General features: G+C 41.6%; 2 protein-coding genes across 19 annotated transcripts in view; one reads left to right on the top strand and one right to left on the bottom strand.

Annotated features, from left to right (window-relative positions):
• Window positions 1-2138: 2138 nt before the first annotated feature.
• On the bottom strand, window positions 2139-12015 carry GAR1 (GAR1 ribonucleoprotein). Of its 3 annotated transcripts, none has more exons than XM_070611736.1 (7): window positions 11829-12015; window positions 11140-11359; window positions 9511-9665; window positions 8994-9053; window positions 4469-4607; window positions 2807-2872; window positions 2139-2457 (listed from the first exon to the last, which is right to left on the bottom strand). In XM_070611736.1, the coding sequence occupies exons 2-7, from the start codon at window positions 11345-11347 to the stop codon at window positions 2444-2446; spliced, it is 642 nt and encodes a 213-aa protein (XP_070467837.1). In that variant the 5' UTR covers window positions 11348-11359; window positions 11829-12015; the 3' UTR covers window positions 2139-2443. The 3 variants fall into 3 exon arrangements, with proteins under 3 accessions (XP_070467837.1, XP_070467836.1, XP_070467838.1); XM_070611735.1 differs by having other exon boundaries at window positions 11697-12015; XM_070611737.1 differs by having other exon boundaries at window positions 11781-11983.
• Window positions 12016-12125: 110 nt separating this feature from the next.
• The window catches only part of CFI (complement factor I), a 63898-nt gene continuing 54851 nt past the window's right edge, over window positions 12126-21172 (top strand). For 4 of the 16 annotated variants that reach the window (XM_070611718.1, XM_070611724.1, XM_070611725.1 and 1 more), the window contains exons 1-5: window positions 12126-12265; window positions 17176-17368; window positions 18123-18323; window positions 19625-19719; window positions 20377-20460. The gene's annotated coding sequence lies outside the window, so the exon portion shown is untranslated. Of the gene's footprint in view, window positions 12266-15522; window positions 15732-17175; window positions 17369-18100; window positions 18324-18536; window positions 18597-19624; window positions 19720-20376; window positions 20461-21172 lie in introns of those variants that run through there. The other 12 variants (XM_070611723.1, XM_070611728.1, XM_070611734.1 and 9 more) reach the window with 8 other exon arrangements.

Consider the following 21172-nt stretch of genomic DNA (forward strand, 5'->3'; position numbering starts at 1 on the left):
CTTTGCCTCCACCCTCTCAGCTACATATAACTGAAGGCGAGACAGGTTGGCTGATCTGCCCCGACCCTATAGCTGCCAGTACAGAAACTTTCTTAAACGGAAAGTAGTACTCCGAAGAGCATCTATCTAAGTCAATCTCTTGAGAATCCCAGCATCAAAATACTTTCCAACGACCCTAAAGCAACAAACGTTAAGACCTAAGAGCAACTCTCCCTTTGAAAAACCTACGGATCATGGGGTTTGAAGTCTTCCTTTTTCTTTTGTTTTTTTGCATTCAGTATGCAGAATAAAACATTTTTTTAAGTTTGCTTTAGTTCATAGTCCCTTCCTTTTCTGTAATGAATTATACCTAGTTGTAGCATCCATTTAAATTTTCTAGAAATAATTCTAAGAACTGAAGAAAAATAATTCCAAAGATGGCCAGCTATCTGTGTAGATAAAAGTTTTACAGCTTTGAGTGTGGTAGGTGCATTCAAAGTACTTTTTCATGCTTCCTTCATGAGGGATACAGAAAAGCTATATTGCGTAAAGCTTACAATACAAATATAAGCATATTGTAAAGTTTATGTAGCTCACAATTGTCTAATTTCATAAACTTCTATTGGCCTAAAGTCAATTCTTCTTTCATAATTGTTCCCAAATTTTAGAAGTACCAGGAAATATTGATTGTATTCCATTAAACTGTTTAATTGCTATGGTAACAAGTGCATTCTAACAAGATGTAAGCAATCAGAACGTTACTCAGTTAACAACTCAAAAGATTTAATATATGATTAATTATCAAATATCTTTTTCAGTGGAACTCCATACCTACAACAGTACCAAATTCATTAATGCTAGGCTCCCTAAACTTGATTGTGAACTTGATTCAAAACTAAATACCCCAAAGGAAACCCAGAAGGAACTACCACAAGGGAAAAATAAGATGGGGAAATAAAAGTCTAAAGATGGCCAATGACCAAGAGAAATAGCTAAGGTAAATAGCTAAGGTAAAACGTGAACTCTCTAAGTGGCTTGTCTACCAACCTACACATTACTTTCGTTATATCATTTTAGACATTTTTTTTAAATCGTGAAAAAAGCCTAGGAGCGCTGCACTACTATTTGTCCTTGGGACAATGCCCCCACCCCTCGAGTGCTCACAGTATCTTCTACAAACCAGGAATAAAACCCTGGCCCTAAGTCTCATTGAGAATTTCTACCCAAGGATCCTAAAGCAAACAGCCTCCTTTCCCAAGTTCTAAGAGCACAACGGCTTCTTCCTGTGGAAAAGTAATTTTCAACATTATTTGTTCATCATGTCTATTTATGGCCTAAATATTTATTAATTCTACTGCAATTCCATAAATCAAAAAAGATAAGTAAAACTCTAAATACTGACATAGGCAACGCTATATCCTAGTCAAACAAGCCATCGAGAGTTAACCAAGCATTAGGGATAGCATGTCAGAAAATTCAAGAGAAGATACGGCAGCATCACTCCTTCTGAGAAGGAGCACCGTGAGGGGAGGTGGTCCCATATCTGAGTACTCTATCTTGCAATCCTGCTTCTGGCACTACACTAACAGTGGGGACCAACACCAACTTCATCGGTAATGTCCTACCCAGGACTCTGAACATGTGGCAGGCAATCAAATATTTATCTATGGTGAATAACATCTTAAACCTTTAGTGTCCCTTAAAAAAGTACAATAAGAACACTCAGTAAAACTTTCAACATTCCATCTACGTTGAATGAAAAACACTAAACATTTCTTCAGAAACTTCTTGAACTTTAGTTCTCACTTGAACAAAGCAGTTCCAACTTTAACAGATTCATAATCAATAGTAAAATTATCTAATCAATTATTAATTGCAATTAGAGAAGCTGCTTGACTAACTCTGATTTATGAACTAACATAAAGGGAAATGCAGTAAATGGCGCTGATGTTCTCCTACACAAAAGGCAAACATTTTGAAAGGGGGTGTTGGTTTATGAGTAATGTGAAGGTACTGCTCCACCAGTCTATTATTTTAAAGATCAGTGATATTTGTAAACAAATCATTCTTTCTATCTGAAATCCACTGGGTTTAAGCTTTCACTGTTCCTCTTAGTTTCAAAAATAGCTCTGGTTTAATAAACACAGGTCTAAATAAGCTAAAGGAATAAAACACTTTATTTTAAAAATTCAAATAAGCTTCAAATAAAAACTGTCCATTTATTAAGCAAGCACAGACTTCCAAGCGTTGTACAAAACACCGGAACACTTTTTCATGGTCTTTTAGAGCAAAACTGCCTACTCTGTTGCACTTGTTTCTGCAGGACGCTGATGTTTCAGTTCCATGGTCATAAAAAGACCAGTTCTTCAGGACTTGCTCCAGAAACAACTTTCTGATCCAGAGAAGTAGATCGTGCAGGTTAATGCAGAAGTCAGCCTGAGAAGTTTCTCTGTCAACTGTCCACTTAATGTCCTCTCCCTGATTAAGAGAAAATGAAAGCATTACAGCTACAGAAAAATGCACTTGTAATAGCACTATTCCTCAAATCTCAAGTTTAGAATCAGCATTAGCTCTTATAATGTTTAGCAAACCTACTTTACCTTTCTATTTTTCAAATTAATAATACAGCAAAATAAATTTAGAAGTAGGTGAAAAATTCAAAAGGAAAAGCAAAGAGTGATATAAAATGAAGCTATAAATTAGGCTAAAGCAAAGAACACACGGTATTCTCTATTCTTGCTGGCAAAAAGAAATAAAACTAAAAAAAAAGTGGTAGACAATGCCAATTCTAGAAATTCAGTCACTTAAAGATTTTTTCCACACTCACCTCTGAAACCACCACCGCCCCTTCCTCCCCTGAAGCCTCCGCCTCCTCTTCCACCTCTAAAGCCACCTGAAAACGAAGGAAACATGCACTAAATAACCGGAGCCTGGGATTCTGGTGAGCCTACAAGTATCAACACAGCTCCTACAACCACAAAGAAGCATCAACACAGGTTCACATAATTTATCTTGCTGAATTTTTTAAAAGAAACTGTAGTCATTTCCCAATCAGGCAGCAGGCTAAAACCCTAGCTTACAACTTTTAAACAAGTATTCTGTTTTAATGAATTAGGAAAGCTTGTTACTTTAAGTTCGATCTAGCCCTACTGTTAAATGTATGAGAACCTCAACTTTGCTCATGGTAAATACTTTTTTGTTTGAACTAAGGCTTTTCATCCCAGGAACTAAGGGTAGCAGATATGGGTGGTTTCGCTCTGGGGATACTACAACAAACACAATGTTTAAGGTCAACTGAGCTGCATATGGACCACCACGGATGCTCACGTTGATGAGCCATGACATTTTAAATTTTTAAAGCATTTTTATATTATCCAACACATATTTGGCTTCTCACTTCAGTCTCCATTTTTACTTATTTTGGGGGCTAACTTTCTAAGGATTGATGAATTATAAAAGGAGAAATGATAAAAAGAGAAAACAAAAATATACTTCCAAAATACTAGTATAACACATACAGGTTTTAACAAAATAAACTAGAGTTGTGAATATTTTTTAATGTTATATATGAGACCAAATACAGAATGGGAATGAGGGGACCTCCATTCATCAGATTCTCAAAAGGGTACTCCCCAAAATACTTAAGAAATAAATATGTTCAGTCTCTTAAAAGATTATCTCCTAGCTATCTACATCCAAAAAAACACATTTATAGAGTGAAATAATTAAACTGAGAGAGGCAAAGATGGAAATAGAGTTCTCTCTTTCCTGCTCCAGGACAGAAGCAGTCCAACCCCCATTTTCAGCTCCTCTTACTCCCTGCTTTTGGCTCTGCCCACCATCCTGTCACTCACCCATCACCATTCACAGATCTAAGCACACTCAGTGCTGCACCCCAGCCCACCCACCCCTGCTCACCATCTGGCTGCCCTTGATGAATTACGAAAGCTTTGGGGAAACATACGTCAAAATACTGAAATCAAAGCACTGCATTTATTGGTAACAGTCTTTGACATGACATCAGAAGATAGGGGTTTTATTTCTGGGCGGGCAATTGGGAAAATTAACTTTTGTAAGCCTCCATTTCCTCATCCATAAAATAAAGATATCACCTACCTCTCAAGGTTTTCCTGAATATTGAGGAATATACAAGGATATTAAAAGAATATATGACCAGCTCTTGGCATACAATTAACACTCAATGACATTCACTAAAAAACTAAAATTTAATTAAGATAATCCTAGACTTCGTAAAATGCCCAACAAAACATGAGTAACCCAAAGAGATGAAATCTCTCACAATATACTTTATTAGGTTTTTTCTTTTTAAATAAGTTACTGAAACTAAGCCTTATTACTATAGCAAACTGCCAAAATTTGAAAATAGCTTTACTAAAAAAAAGGTAAACATAAGGGAGATTTGCCTATGTACAAAATTAATTGCATTACATGAAATCTCAGTAGAACTTCTCCCCCACAAATAACTTACCGCCTCTGCCACCTCTGCCGCCTCCTCCTCTTCCTCCTCCTCGACCCCCCCTGCCACCACCTCTCGGAGGTCCCTTCTCACCCGGAGGTCGAGGCAAAAACCTCTGCAGTGGCAGCAGCTTATAAGGGTCTATATAAAACTGGAAATGTGATAGAAACAGTTAGTGCGGTTACCTGGGGGTAGCATAGTATAATCACTAAGAACCTACACAACTGCCTGGGTTCAAATCCCCACCCTACTACAGTGGTGCCCCGTTGTCCACGGGGGGATGTGTTCCAAGACCCTCAGTGGATGCCTGAAACCACAGATCATACCGAACCCTATACACACTATGTTTTTTCCTATACATACATCCCTATGATAAAGGTTAATTTATAAACTAGGCACAGTAAGAGATTAACAACAATAACTAACAATAAAATAGAACAATTGACCACAATATACTATAATAAAAACTACCATAGATTTAGCAACCTCAGCATGTGGTTTTTTTGATATCGACCCTGATATCAGTTTCCCCACATTAAACCAGCATATATGGGGTTAAAACCAAAACACTCATTCCCTGCTTACTCTCTGGCTTCCTGGCTCCAGAATCCGCCATCCTCCACGGAGACAGACACTGTCAAGGACAAGCACTTGGACCATCTCCTCCCCACAAAGAGATACGAGCTGCTGGGAAAGCTGCTGACCAGCAAGGTCACGGGCTCCCTCCTCTCTGCAAGTGTTTCAAGGCCAAAGACAGGCTGGTGGGAAAGCTCCGACCTGCAAGGCCATATGCTCCCCCTCCCCTACCTAAAGCCCCAAATAAAAACCCTTCCTTTTAGCTTTTCCGCGAGTTTGGGATTTGAGCGTTAGCTGCCCTCTCTCCTTGCTCAGCGCTGTGCAAAAATAAAATTCCTACTTCCTTCCACCACCCCCGGTGTCAGAAATTGGCTTGCTGTGCAATGGGTGAGCGAACTCACTTCAGGTTTTGTAACATTTTCCTTTTCTTATTAAGTCGAGAACTTTCACCTTTTCATTCCAAGGAAGCGCTGTACGGCTTCTCTTTGGCATATCTGAATTGCCAACAGCACTATTCTTGCACTTTGGGGCCATTACTAAGCAAAATAAGGATTCCTTGAACACAAGCACCACAATATCATGACAGCCAATATAAGAACCCAGAAGGCTACTGGGTGACTGACAGGTGGGTGGTGTCTACAGCGCGGATCCGCTGGACAAAGGGATGAGTCACGTCTCAGACGGGACAGAGCGGAACAGCGCAGGATTTCATCACGCTATTCAGAACGGCATGCAATTCAAAACTATGAATTTTTAATTTCTGGAATTTTCCATTTAATATTTTCAGACACAGCTGATGACCGGTAACTGGAACCACAGACAGCGGTAACTGGAACCACAGACAGCGCAACTGCGGATAAAGGGGAACTACTGTACTTACTACTGTGTGGCCCTGGGCAAAGACTTAATTTCTTTGTGCCTTAGTTTTCTGATCTGCAAAATTAACATAATAAAGCACCTATCTCACAAAGTCCTTGTGAGGATCAAAGGAGCAATGTATATAAAGCACTGAACCTTTGGCAAACAATCAGCATTACACGCTTACAAACAAAACCCAAAACCCATTCAATCTCATTTCTCTTTAGAAACAGATAATGCCTTCCAAAAATTAACTACATTTTCACTCAAATAACAAATAAAGAAAATGAAACTATTAAAAATTTAGCACTGAAATCCAAAATAAAGCACTGACATACTAGCTATTTCAAGACTTTAATAAAGGATCAAATCAATAACTATTTACTGAACACACAAGGTAATGGAGATACACAGAAACTAAATCCACCCTATACTTGGGGTTAATTACGGTATTTTTCACAATGAAATATATGTATTTCACAATTTTACACAAAACATGCATGGGGGTTTCAAAACTATAATGTACTACTTACAACAGGATGTCTGAATGGCTCTGTAAATATCACCTTATCACTTTTCTTCCCTTCAGAGCCAATCCTCTCAAAAATATTGTCTAGTGCTGCACTGTCCAATATGGCAGCCACTAGCTACATGTGGTTATTTAGATTTAAAATAATTAACAATTAAAAATTCAGTTTCCAGGGCAGGCCCAGTGACACAGTGGTTAATTTCACATGTTCCACTTCAGTGGCCCAGGGTTCACAGGTTCGGATCCCAGGTGGGGACTTACACACTGCTCATCAAGCCATGCTATGGCAGCAACCCACATACAAAATAGAAGACGACTGGCAACAGATGTTAGCTCAGGGTCAATCTTTCTCACATACAAAAAAAATCCAATTTCTGAGTCACGCTAGCCACATTTTAGGTGCTCAATAGCTACAAATGGCTAGTGGCTATTGTACTGGGTGGGAATTTCCATCAAAACAGAAAATTCGGGGGCTGGCCCCGTGGCCGAGTGGTTAAGTTCGCGTGCTCCGCTGCAGGCGGCCCAGTGTTTCGTCAGTTCGAATCCTGGGCGCGGACATGGCACTGCTCATCAGACCACGCTGAGGCAGCGTCCCACATGCCACAACTAGAAGAACCCACAACGAAGAATACACAACAATGTACCGGGGGGCTTTGGGGAGAAAAAGGAAAAAATAAAATCTTTAAAAAAAAAAAAAAAAAAAACAGAAAATTCAATTGGACAGCACTGGTCTAGAGTCTATGTCCCCAGAATATCTCCTATTCCCATCTGGCTTCTGAGCCCACCACCGTTGGCTTTGTGACCTGTGTACTCCATGTCACTAAATCCAACGAACACTTGGCAGCAGCACTTTGCCAGAGCTGAGCACTTCCTCTTGGAAACATTCTGTTCTCTTGACTCTCCTGGTGTGCCTCCTCCTCCTCTACTGGCAGCTCCCTCTCAGTCTCCACTAACAGACACAAAAATTTAGGTGGTGTCCCAAAGCTCTTTTCTTCTCACGCTTTCTTCCAGACTGTGTCTACAAGGACACCTTCCCAGTTCTATCTCTAGTCCAGACTCTTCCTTTGAGCTTCTAACGATGTGAATCTCTCACAAGTGCTCCAAACTCATGTTCAAAACTGAACTCCTTATCTTCCCCTAGTCCCTTCTTCTCCAGTGTTGCCCATTTCACTAAAGGGTGGCACCATCCAGAGAGGGTGAAATCACACATCTGAAAGAGGGTGATATTTTTCACTTCAACTTTAACAGCTAATCAACTACGAAGACCTATCGACCCTATTCCCTACCTCTCATAAACCTACCACTTTTCTCCACGTCCACTGTCACTACCCTAGTCCAAAACACCGTCTCTTTCAGGACTGAGGCAACACCCTCAGGCCCTTCACAGACAGCACTGACCCCTTTCCAGGTGCTCTTTTATTTTTCTAGTGCTGTTTTTAAGTATAAATTTAACTGTATTTGCCCTGATATTTAAAAGCAAAACTGAAACTAAAGTCTAAACTCTTTCCCATAACCTGCAGGCCTTGAGTAACCCAGCCCCTGCGCACTCCTCCACTCTTAATCACAACTTTCCCCACTCCTCCTAAATGTTCTCGTCCAAGCTGTACCTCTGCCTTTCCGGGATCCCTGAAGTGGCCGACTGTCTCAGAGACTTGCACATACTCTTTTCTCTCTTGTGATGCACTTCCTCCTCCTCTTTGACCAGCGTGGTGGTTCCCAAGGGCTAGCCTAACCACATCAATGTCACCCAGGAGCTTTCCTTTCTTTCTTGTGAGGAAGATTGCCACTGAGCTAACATCTGTGCCAATCTTCCTCTATTTTATGTGGGATGCCACCAGAGCATGGCTTGATGAGCAGCGCTCACATCTGCACCTGGGATCTGCACCTGTGAACCCCAGGCTGCCAAAGCAGAGCATGTGAACTCAACCACTATGCCACCGGGCCGTCCTCCAGGAGCTTTCCTTTTTAAAACCGAATCCTGGTCCCTACATGCCTAAAACCTACTGGGTCAAATTTCTAGAGGCAGAACCTAGAAATACATCTTAAAAGCTCCCTCAGATAATTCTGATGTGCAAGCAGGTTTGGGAATCATCCTGATCAACTTTTAGGACTCAGCTTCATGCGCAATTCCCCAGAAAGCCAACACACTAAATTTGGTCCCAATATTAACATTGTCATAGCAACCTATATTTCTTCTTCACAGCATATATCATAATGTCATTGAAATACATGTGAAATCACTTAATATCTGACTTCAATATAAGTTTTATAATTTAAGGTTTTACTTAGAATGTTTGGTCATGCAGGCTTTTCAACAAAAGAGTTCCATATAAACTAAAACACATACTCTAGCAGTCACAGAATCTGCTAATGTGAGCAAGGAATACTTTCTGAAAGTCTACATTAAATCACTTTCAAGCATCAGAAAGTTCACCATCTGAAGCACAGAATGTCTCACTGTAAGAGCATCACCAGTGACACACTGAAGGAGTCTTGAGTGCTCTACGTAGGACCGTCCTAGGGGGCCATTTGCTTATAAAATCAAGAATCCTAGGGATCACAAACTTGACTCACCTTCTGTAGTTTTTTAAAGGAAGAGGCCTTCATGTTTTCTGACAATTTAACTGAAAAATACTATTAAGTTTATTAAGGAATAAGCAATTAAGATCAAAGAAGGTAACTTCTGAATTCACACATAATTTTAAAAACAGGTTCAAATATATGGAAACCTTCAGGAAAAGTAAGAATTGAGTTTCCAGGAGGAACTCAAGTTTTTGTTTCAAAACTTCCAATTCCACCATACTATTCAGTGGCATCATCATATCCAAAGCAAAGTACCTCAATCCTGTAGCACTTATCCAAACAGCAATTATTTCTAAAACCTAGAAAGGAAGTCGCCTTTATGGGGCCTATCTTTTCAACATATATGAAAATACATTCTCCTCTCTTGATTCTCCTTTATGGTTCAATCTTAGCATACACTGTGCAATTTAACGAAGCCGCAAGTTTAATTTAATCAATACTTAGCTCTAGAAAAAGCAAATAGTAACCTTTGAATGGGATCAGTAGATCTTCCAATTAAAAAGGATACAAAGTCTCTAAGTTGTCCAAATATTTCATCCACTTTTCCAATTTGTTCTTTGTTTTCTAAATAAACTGGAGCATTGAAATAAGGCACCTTATTTTCATCTGTGGTACATTTACAAACTATGTCATCTTCACAGGGATGCAGGAACTCTCCTAACACTGAAACAAGACAAGACAATGTTAAAATATAAAACAATTTCCAATGATATTGACCAACCTCTTCTGGAAGCTTTCTTCTTGGCTACCTGGGCTTTCACCCTATCTGCTCCCCTCCGAGGCAGAAAAGCCTTCCCGCGTTGGTAAACCAACGCCACAACATACTAGCTATGTGATCTAGGGTAACGTTCTCATCTTCTCTCTGCTGCAGTGTCCTCATCTTTAATATAGGGCTAACAACAGTATCGACACCTAATATACGGTATTGTGAGGATTAAGCGCTTAGAAAACTGCCTCACATATTGAGACCTATAACAGTTATTTTATTATAACTATTATTATTTGATTAAACACTCTGCTTCCTTCTACTGTCTCTTCTTCCTTCTCCCCAATGCCTAATTACAAATCAGTCTTTCTTGTTCTCCTGTCTTTTTCTCCTCTCATTTTATAACTTCCCGCTACCACATCGTCATCAATTTTTTGTGAAGTCTGGAATCTCTTTTTCAGGGAAATCTGGAATATCAAAATAACTACTTTTATTTTTAATTGACTGTCAACCCAAACTAAAATATTCACCACATTGCTGCAAAACCAACTTTCCATCCCTATCACTCAAGCCCCAAACCCTGGAACCTTTTATTCCCAGTATTAGCCAAGTTCTTCTGAGTTTGTTTCCATTGAAATCTCTCTCCTATCTAACCCTTCCTTCTTCTCACTTCCACTATGGTCTCAATGGGTCTCGGATGGACTGTAGCAATGGCTTGTGGGATAGGACCTGTCGCTCTGGCCAGCGCCGTTTTCAAACCATCTTGCACCCTGGTCCAACCTATTCCTTATATTAGACCCTGTTCACCCATTTTCCCATTTGATGTAGGCTTCTACTGTCAAATCTCTCTCACTTCCAGTGACTTTCACTTCATTGATAATTACCCCAAAACTGCTCTAATTAGGTCTTCTTCTTGACTTCCCCTCTGTAGTTTCCCTTCTAAGCAAAAATTTTTTTTCTCACTTTTTTTGTAATTGAAAGCACGGGCTTCTAGGCCAGAAAACTTGGCTTTATATCTCAAATATATCACTTACTGATCATTTATCACTAACTATAATCCTAGCAAAAAAACTTAATTCGGAGTGAGTTTTCTTATCTGTAAAATGGGGACACTAGAGGTGAGCACACAGTACTACCTATTTAGCCTCTTCCTTTCAGCCCAAGCTCAAATTCCACCTCCATGATGCATTCTAAGTGACCCTCGGCTTTCTCGATCTCCCCCTTATATGCTACAGCACGATTACAAGTCAGTTTGCAGCATCTCCACAGACTTGCCTCCCCAACCAGGCAGCACCCTCAGTATAACAGCTGCTGGATCCATCTTCCAGCACCTGACTCCCGTCAAACTTACTAATAACAAACCCACCGCACCCGCCCCGCTACCCCACCGCACCCTGCCCCCAGGTAGGCTAAGCTTCGAGGCCGACATACAAACCACATGTTCCGGAGGTCCTTGGTCTTGGCCTTTGTTAAAACCTCCGCGGCCACCCCCTCGTCCGAATCCTCCCCGGCCGCCGCCGCCGCCTCTGAAACTACCGCCGCCTCCACCTCGGAAGTGGTTGTTGCTGCCGCCGCCGCGATTGAAGCCGCCACCTCCACCTCGATTAAAACCCCCACGACCTCCGCCTCGGAAAGACATGCTCGCTCCTCCCTGGAGGGAAACACGGCGCGCGCCTCGTGCTCACTGTGCACACCACGCACCTCCTCCGAGCCCCGGTCAGAACCCAGTAACAGGGGACAACCATCGTATCAACCCTGCCACCTCGCCCACAGACAGGCCGCCAGCGAGGACCCCGAAGGGTGAGGAGTGTCACTGCCCTGCGAGAGCCGCGACCACTCGGCGGCCTCGCCACCCCTGGTTGGTACCTCCTCCCCCAGCAGACCGCGCGGTCTTCACGCGTATCCCTCCCTTCCTCCCCTGCTCCCGCCGCAGGTGAGTCCGCGTCCGCCACCATCCTCGGATCCTCCTGCTCCCCACGTCCACTCACCGGCGCCACGTGCGCCTCCGGCCCTAGCGCTCAGACCCACCGCCCGGTACTTCCGCCGCACGCGAGCCTCCTCGGCCACCGTACCAGTACAAGGGGCGGGAGGAGGAGCACAAAGTCGAATAACTGGTTTACCAAAAAAGCCAGTCACTGGCGAAACCGGCGCCGCTGTCACCTTTCCAAAACAGCCGTCAGCGGCGGAAGAGGAGCAATAATATCTGACTTCAACCGCTCATTTACGGCAGTCAGCTCGACTTGCCTACCGACGAGCAGAGGAAGTGACGTGTAATAGCGGCGTCCTTTGCCGCGACGTTGCAGGAAGTGCCCGCAGGGTTGCCCTGGTGACGGCGGCGTCAGGGGTCCGCCCTCTCCCGGCGCCCGGGTTTCCCGGGCGGGTTTGGCCTGCGTGTGCCCTGCTTCTCGCACTGCGAGGTGGTCAGCTGGCGCCTCAGGTGGTCGTCAGCTCCCGCGGCTGCGCAGCCAACAGCCCTGAGGGCCTTGGAGGGGCGCTCGGCCCCGAGGGGGTGTGGCCGCGGCGGGAGCACGCCGGGGGTTCCTGTGGCTCTGCCGAGGTTGGTTGGTCCGGGTCCTGCGAGTGCGCGCGGTCGTGGGCTGGTCCCGGCCGTGCTGTGGTCCTGTGGTTTGACTAGCTCAAGAGGGAGGTGCGCGCGCGTGTGTACTTTTAGAGAAACTGTGTTCTCCGATAGAAAGCCAAACCCTATCTTTATCTTTTGTACCAGATAGTTTATTCATTCGAGTAGGTTTTGAGCTTGTGAACCGTCTAAACCACAAGCCCTCTCCCCGTCTGCCTTTAAGCCCTGACATCTGGCTCCTCCCTCCGCGGAAACTTCTCTCCCGAAGAAAGCCAGCGACCTCCTGTGCATTGAGTTTGACGGTCTCTTACACCCGCGGCTTCTGAGACCTTAACTTGACATTTGACGCACCCGACCACCTGCTCTGAAAGAGGGTGGGGAGTGGTGCCTGTTTCAGAGGGTTATTTTGATTTTGAAAGGACTTTGTGACCTTCACTATGGAAATTTCAGGAATCACAATATGTCATCTACGCGAAATTATAAGCTTCTTGAGAAAGGAACTAATAGTCCTATCTATTTATAAAAGGAATGTGATAAATGCATTTTTTATTCAGATTTGACAAATGTACTTTAAATTCTGTACATCATACAGAGGTGGGATTATTCATAGCTGCTGCTCTGTTTTGCTTTGTTTGTGTCGTTTAACGTTTACGTTCAGTTTCTACCTCGATGTGGTGTTCCACTGTTATCTCCAACTCAGTGTGATGAAACCATTGAACTTTTGTGGAACCTTCCAGATTATCTGGTGCCCCTTTATTTTATGGGTAAGGAACCGACTTTCGGAGAAGTGAGGTAACTTCCCCAGCTAGTTAGAGGGACAAGCCAGAACCTTGGATTCTCACTTCCCTCAGTCCTTTTCTGCTGCCTCCTATTCTCTTCCCAAATTGTTCATCATCCCGAGTCCCTGTTTGTCCTCGTGGCAGCCTCATACTCTTGGGGTCTGAATGTTTACACTCTGACCTTTGAGCACTCTCTTCTCTAATGTCATTATCACCACCCCCACCACAGCCTTGGTTGCACTCTTTTATCCAAAGCTATCAATTTCTATTAATCCTTTCTAAGGTAGCTTTGTACTTTGTACTGCCATTACAGGCCTCCTGGTGTCACTGCCACACTTCTTGTGTTATTCCGACCCTAAATCACCTCACACTCAAGTGCAAGCAGCAGTGGAAACATTTCAGGATTTCTTTTTTGCCATATGATTTTCCCAAAGATTCAATTTCCATTTAAAACCAAATATCTTGTAACTTGAAATAAAAATATTTTCTCTGGACCCTTGAAGATACTCATTCAACTAGTTCGTGTGATGGAAAATATCTGCTAAGTATGTTAGTTTCTGCAGCCGTTCTTGATCTTCAAAGCATTTGGCAAAATCTAGCCTACTATTTTCTTGAAGTGAACTTTCCCACAGTTCACTTTTCAGCTCAAACTTTCTATTAAGAACCAAAATCTATATTAGTTTCTCTTACTGTGTAACAAATTACCCAGCACTTAGTGACTTAAAACCATAAACGTTATCTTGCATAATCTCTGTAGGTCAAAATTTCAGGCACAGCTTGGCTTGGTGCTTCTGGCTCAGGTCTCATGAGGTTGTAGTCATCTGAAGGCTTGACAGGGGATGGAGGATCAGTTTCTGAGGTGGTTTACTTGTGCCTGGCAAGCTAACGTTCTCTATTGCCCAGAAGACTCAGTTCCTTGCCACATGGGCCTCTTTACAGAGTGCCTAAGCATTCTCATGACATGGAAGCTGGCTTCTCTGGAACAAATGGTCTCCTAAGCCATAAGATTTTATGTATGTGGCTGGAGATTTATGTAGTCTTTGTCTGGATTTTCACACAGTTTTTCAGACATTCTTGGGGCTGGCCCAGTGGAGTAGTGGTTAAGTTCACATGCTCCACTTCAGCAGGCCAGGGTTCATGGGTTTGGATCCTGGGCGCAGACATAGCACCGGTTGTCAGGCCATGCTGTGGTGGTGTCCCACATGAAACAGAGGAAGATTGGCACAGATGTTAGCTCAGCGACAATCTTTCTCAAGCAAAAAGAGGAAGATTGGCAACAGATGTTAGCTCAGGGCCAATCTTCCTCACCAAAAAAAACATTTTTTTTTTCAAGATTGGCCCCAAGCTAACGTCTGTTGCCATTCTTCTTTTTTTTTTCTTCTCCTCAAAGCCCCCCAGTAAGTTGTAGGTCCTTCTGGTTGTGCTATGCGGGACACTGCCTCAGTGTGTCTTAATGAGCAGTGCCATGTCTGTGCCTAGGATCTAAATTGGCAAAACCCTGGGCTGCCAAAGCGGAGCGCGCAAACTTAACCACTCGGCCATGGGGCCAGCCCCCCAAAAAACATTCTTGAGGGAACTGTCCTTTAATAACTTTAGCCATTTTTGCAGTGGCATCTAGAAGTTTTTTCATTTCAGCTCCAAAAGTGTCCAACACCAGCACCTCTCTGGGAGGAAAGCAGTGAGTTGTGAATACACAAGGATATTCTTTTTTTTGAAAGTGAACCCTCTCATGGAGAAATGCTTAAATCATTAATGAGATACCATCAGTGCACATGCCAACCCAGTTCCTCCAAAATGTACCTTTTGTTTCCAATCTGAAGACAAAATAGTAAATGTCTCTTGGCCTTTCTTGTTTGTTTGGGGCAGCATTTTATAGCAGAAAAAATTTCTTGAATTTTACCACAATATGCATATCTTACAAGTGCTACCGTATGACATTTCTTGTTGAAATCTGTTGATCCGTCAACAGAAGTTATTTTTTGGTTCATTACACAAAAATCTCTTTGACATCATGTGACGTCATTAATTACAGCAATTTATCAAACTTTGACAGTGAAACCATTTTAGTTTCTCATATTATGTCTTAATCCTAGCATTTTAGTCTCTATAAATTTACATACTGGAATTATGAGGTTCTTACAACTGTGAGGCTTTTTCTTTTTTTAGTCAAAAAGTTCTGCTACTTAATAACTTGCCTTCTGGACCTTTTTATAAGGTGAATTTTTTTTTTTAACAAATTTTTTACTCTGGGATTCCAAAGGCCGTTTAAAATTATTTGTTCCTCTGCTGTGATTTGTGATTGTGTCTTTTCGGTTTGCCAGAGCCATTGCTGCGTTTCTAAGTTGTGATTCTTTCTCACTAACTTCTACCAGAATGACCTAGGCCTAGGGCTCTTTTCCGTCTCCTACTTCATTTTCAAAAATCACCACATTAGACTCTGTCATGTTTGTCAAACAGGTGCTAATAAAGTGTACAACAAGCAAGCTGAACAAGGAAATCACAACAGAAAAATGAAATCTTTAAAATAAATTCACTGTAACCTGCGCGCTCCATGTTGGCGATATTTACAACAGAACAAAGCAGCAGGGAGGCGTCTCAGTCGCAGCACTTGCAGTCTTTCCTTAGAATTCGAAGTTACCCCCTTGGTTTTCTATCCTATCAGGAAGGTGTGTTTGCGCTGGGTTGGCTATGTAAGGGGAGGCTGGGGGAGGATAGGAGATAGTTCAAGAGGGAGATGCTGATGGCATCAACCTATCATCCCTCCCTTAGTACAACTGAGCACTCACCAGTTATCAACAGCCTCCCCCGTCTCACATCAGAAACTGACCAAGGACTCAGTCAAATGACACAGTCATGCAGAGCACCACCATATAGGTGAAGGACCTCTAGCAAAATTATTAACAGGGCTGCTTGACCACTATTCATCACTGCAATGCATGGAGAAGGAAACTTTTTTTTTAAATTCCAGTATCTTCTGGAACCCCTAGCAGCTACCTCTCACAGAATACCTAATGGCACCTGCAGAACCCCAGCTGAGAAATCTGCACTAGACTGAGGGCTCCGAAGAGTGGGAGCTAAGGCGTAGATGCTTCAGTGTCTAAGCGTGTAGCACAGTGCCTGTAAAATCAAATGGATGCCCAACAAGTGTTTGTTGAACTGAACTGAACTCTTCTTTATAGTTCGAATTTTTGCCCATCCATTAAGATTCTGCTTGTCAACAGATGGCTATAGAATGATAGACAAAGATGTTATAAAAAAGATTGGGGAAAAAAGAGAAAAGGTACAAGTATAGCCTAATTATAGGATCCAAGATCTAAGAAGGCATACATCCAACTGTGTTACTGAAAGGTTAGAAAATCTAATTAAGATACTTGGTAAGGAGTTGTTGTGAATGACAGAGAAGAGAAAGGGCTGAAAAACTTTATATTGGAACAAAATTTTAAAAGGACTTAGCCAAGTTGCCATTAAATTGGAAACAGTATGAACTCATGACTTACTTTTTAAACAAATTTTATTATTAAAATTTCAAACATAAAAGTTGAGAGAGCAGTATAATTAACCTCTATGTTCCAATAATCCAGCTTCAACAGTTACTGCTCTTGCAAATCTTCTTTCATTTATCCTCTCATTATTATTTATATATATGTGTATTTTTTTTTTGCTAGATTATTTTGTACTAAGACCCAGATAGCATTTCATCCATAAGTCTCCAGCGTAGGACTTTTTAAACATAAGCACAATACCATTATCACACTTAACAAAAGTGATAATTCCTTAGTATCAGTTAGTAATAGTCCATGTAGAATATTCCCAAATTATTTCAAAATGTTTTTTAACAGTTAATTTGATTAAGTGACGGTCCAAACCCTATCCATGCGTTACATTTGATTGATGTGTCTTTGAAGTCCTCTTTTATTCTTTATCAATTTCCTGTCCCTGTTTTTTTTCATGGCAGGTATTTGTTGAAGAAACTGAGAATTTTATCTTATAGAATTTCCTGTCATCTTGGTGTATAAACCATGTTTCTCTATCCTCTGTATTTCCTGTAAACTGCTGGTTGACTGTCAGTGAGATCTAGATTATGTTCAGGTTCTTTTTTTTTTTTTGCAGAAATACTTCCTGTAGCATCACATGAGGAAGCACATGACGTCTGGTTGTCTCTCTTCGGGTGATGTTCAGATCCATCAGTGTATCAGCTGATCCATCTGTTAGAAAGTTCCCACCAACTTGTCACCTGATGCCTTCAGCAGCTATTGGTGATCATCACCTGGAGTCATTCGTTCATAGGAGTTGCTGAATAGTGGTTTGCTAATTTTATCATTTCTCCAGCAATTACTAGCTGAAATAAAGAACTTTCCCTTATTGTTTCATCCTTTGTTATTATTGTCCTTTTTAATGCTTAAATTTTTTCATGTTTGGCTTGTGAGAGCCCCTTCAAGTTGAGTCCTATGTCTTTTAATGCCACTCAGTAGCCCCTGATAGCATACTTGCTTTCTGACGCAAGGTGTCTCTCTGACTTATCTTACACATTTCCTGCCCCAGCACTCTCTCCAAGGAGCCCTTGTTTCTTTTAGTAGGAAATGGTGTGTAGAAAACACAATCTGGGCACTAAGGGGTGGTCATTGCTTCTGGATTATCATGACTTCTAGGCTTTGTCCGTGGACAGAGACAGGAGATACATAATTTTTAGAAAGAAAAAATAAATCATGGTTCATACTAATATTTCCACTTCACAGGTGAGATCACAGAGTTTTGCTTCTTTGAATTTAAACTTATGTCTCTTCCCTGAAATTATGACATTAACATAATTACTTATTTCCCTGAGCCTATATACATATATGTGTGTGCATAAAATAGTTGTCAAATAAGTGTTAACATTGTTACTAACAGACTGCTGAATCCTACTTAAGATTTTGTTTGCATCAGTTTGCTGATATTTTATTTAGAATTTTTGCACCCATAATCATAATGAGGCTGGTCTTCATTTTTCTTTTTATTGTGCTGTGCCTCCTGGCTGTGTGGATCCTGACTGGAGCTCTGTGTGGATGACTGTGCAGGAGAGTGGTGGAGTGGCATGTGAGGCCTCCGGAGCCTGCCCATAGCTTGTGATTCAAGTGCAGAGCTTCCCTGAGCCCCATGAGGTTGTGTGAGCCTGGAATGCTGCTCTGCTCCTCCTGCCCGGGTCCACTCAAGAGGCGCTAGATAAGAACACGTGCTGCAGCCCCCTCTGTAGGCCTCAGCCTGGAGCAGATACTGAGGTAAGAGCCCCAAGGATGGGGTACTAGCTCAACTCTTCAGCCCTTTATTTCATTGACTACCTGGCCCATCACTTCTCTCACATTCCACTTCTCTATTCATTTTGTGGTCTCCCTTGTTCTGGGTACCTTGTTGTCACCTGTATGAGTTTGACATTTCTTAAACTTCTTTAAGTTTTGCAGTTAATCTCTTCCTCTCTATTGTATATCTTCCAGCAATTCTTCACTGTTTATAGCCTGCTCGTGGAATCCCTCTTCATTCTTCAATGGTCCAATGTAATTATTTTTATTTATATGTTTATTTATTTTTAAGATTTTATTTTTCCTTTTTGTCCCCAAAGCCCCCCAGTACATAGCTGTGTATTTTTAGTTGTGGGTCCTTCTAGTTGTGGCATGTGGGATGCCACCTCAGCATAGCTTGACAAGCGGTGCCATGTCCATGCCCTGGATTCCAACCGGCGAAACCCTGGGCCGCCAAAGCGGAGCACACAAACCTAACCACTCGGCCATGGGGCTGGCCCCTAATTATTTTTATATTTATTCTCACTGAGATGGGAGGGAAGAGATATAAAGTGTATATTGTGAGGCATCCACCACGTTTTCTTTTTGTTAATTGATGACAAATAAGAAAATCATTTTCTTATATTGATTTTGTATCTAGTTGCTTTAATAAACTTTGACATTAGGTCTAATAGTTTTTGAATTTTTTTATCTAAGTAGACAATCATTTCATCTGCAAATAATGGCACTTTTGTCTCTTTTGCTCCAATATTTATCATTTTTTATGTTTATTGCCTCTGATAATAACAATATTGGGATATGGCATCCTTGATTTTATTCCAGACTCTAATTGTTTGCCTCTAGTGTTTCACCATTGTATATTCTATGGAAATAATTCTAGGAAATAGATTCAAGGAATATTCATGGAATATGGATTCAGGAAGATTCATGGAAGTAATTCAAGGAAATAATTCTATTTTCCTTGAAATTTTCATCCAGATCTTCAGATTATTTGATAAGTTGCATGTGATTTTTATCACCAAACGTTCTAAGTGACAAGCCACCAAACTGACTCTGGCTAACTTTGGTAAAAGAAAATTCATTTGAGAGATAATAGGATGTTCACAGTATTGACAGGAGGCTAGGAAACTCGGCTTAAGAATTGAGGATTCTCAAGAAGGCCAAAAGGAATCACAGGAAGCTTATCTTATGGCTGAAACTGTCTGACCAGTACGCTGCTGCTGCTGCTGCTGCAGTAACTAATTCCCAGCTGTCTCCTCTGTTCTCTTATCACCTAACTCAAGACTCAGACACCAGCGAGACTCTTCCATCAGCCTCTGGGCTACAGAAGGGAATGGAAAGAGCCTGGATCTGGATTTCTCAACCTCCATTTTGGAAGGCAGGTGTCTGGAATTACTCTCCCACCAAAACAACCCATAATAGAAGGAAGATAATTCCACAAGGAAAATCAGGAGCCTGCTGTGAAGGATAGTGGATGTTGGCAGCCCCCTAAAAATGTCCACTTGAATAGCTTTCCTCTAAAGTTGTTTTACTCTCTTTTTATTTCTCAAGATGACTTGTTGTTTTATTAAGTCTACTACTTTTTTACTTTCTGATTTATTTACTATTGTTTATGTCCTTGTTATTTCCAATCACTTTTGATTTTTTAATTTTTTTAATAGTACCCTGAGTTTCATGCTTAGTGCATTTTTTTCAGTGCTTTTTCTGTTGTAAAATTTTTAATGTAATTTGCATATGTAAATGTCTTTTTTCTTGTTATTTTCTTCTATTCTTTTTAAGCTTAGAGATTCCACCCCTTATGTAAGCTTTAATATTTATTCTAGTCAAATGTCTTTTAGAGATAAGAACTTTGATGCTAGCTTTGGCAGTATTATAAAGTGTGTCAATAAGAATTTGGCCAGGAAGACTAAAACCACTATAAGTGTTTTAAGCAGAAAGGAAGATCAGAAACAGTTTGCATTCACATGAGATGAGCAACAACATACATTTACAGTTTTTCCTTCGGTCTTATCTCCCATCTTCTGTCATAATGAAGTCTGAAGAGATCTGGATCGTCTGGACTTCTTGTAAAACATCACATTGTTCCATTACATTGATGGCATTACCCTGATGAGAGCAGGTAAGCAAGAGGTGGCTAGCATGCTGAACGCCTTCATCAGACACACATGCTCTAGAGGCCAGGAGATGAGGTCTGACGTATCAGTAACATTTTTAGGAATTAGTGCTCAGGAACCTGCCAGGACATCTTCTCTAAAGTAAAAGACAAATTATTTCACCTTGCACTTCCTTTCACAAAGAAGGAAGCACAAAACCTAGCGAGCCTTTTTGTGAATATTCTCTTTTGAGAATATTTGCTTTTGGGGCAAATATTCCCCACTGAGGAATACTGCTCTAGCTGCAGAGCAGGAGAGTTCTGCAGTGATCCAGACCCTTTGGTGTTGGAGTTGTCACTGGTAGAAAAAACATTGCGTAGTGTTTGAGGAAGACCCGGGGGAGAACTACAATGCAGGAGCCTGGGCTTCTGGAGCAAGGCCGTGCCATCTGCAGCAGAGAATTATACTCTTTTTGAGAGAAAACTAGTGCGCTGCTGGACCCTGGTAAATGTGGAGTAACTGAACATGGGATACTATGTCACCATGTGGCCAGAAATGCCCATTATGAGCTGGGTCCTAACAGACCCAGGAAGCATAATGTTGAGCAGGCCTAGCAAAAATGTAAGATGGAAGTGTTACATCCAGAACCGAATACACATAGGACCAGAGGGCACCAGCAAAGTGCATGAGCAGGCAGCCCAGATTTCCCCTCCCCCACAAATCCAAACTGTTGCACCC

Source organism: Equus przewalskii, chromosome 2 (assembly GCF_037783145.1).
Source record: "Equus przewalskii isolate Varuska chromosome 2, EquPr2, whole genome shotgun sequence".
NCBI lineage: Eukaryota > Metazoa > Chordata > Mammalia > Perissodactyla > Equidae > Equus > Equus przewalskii.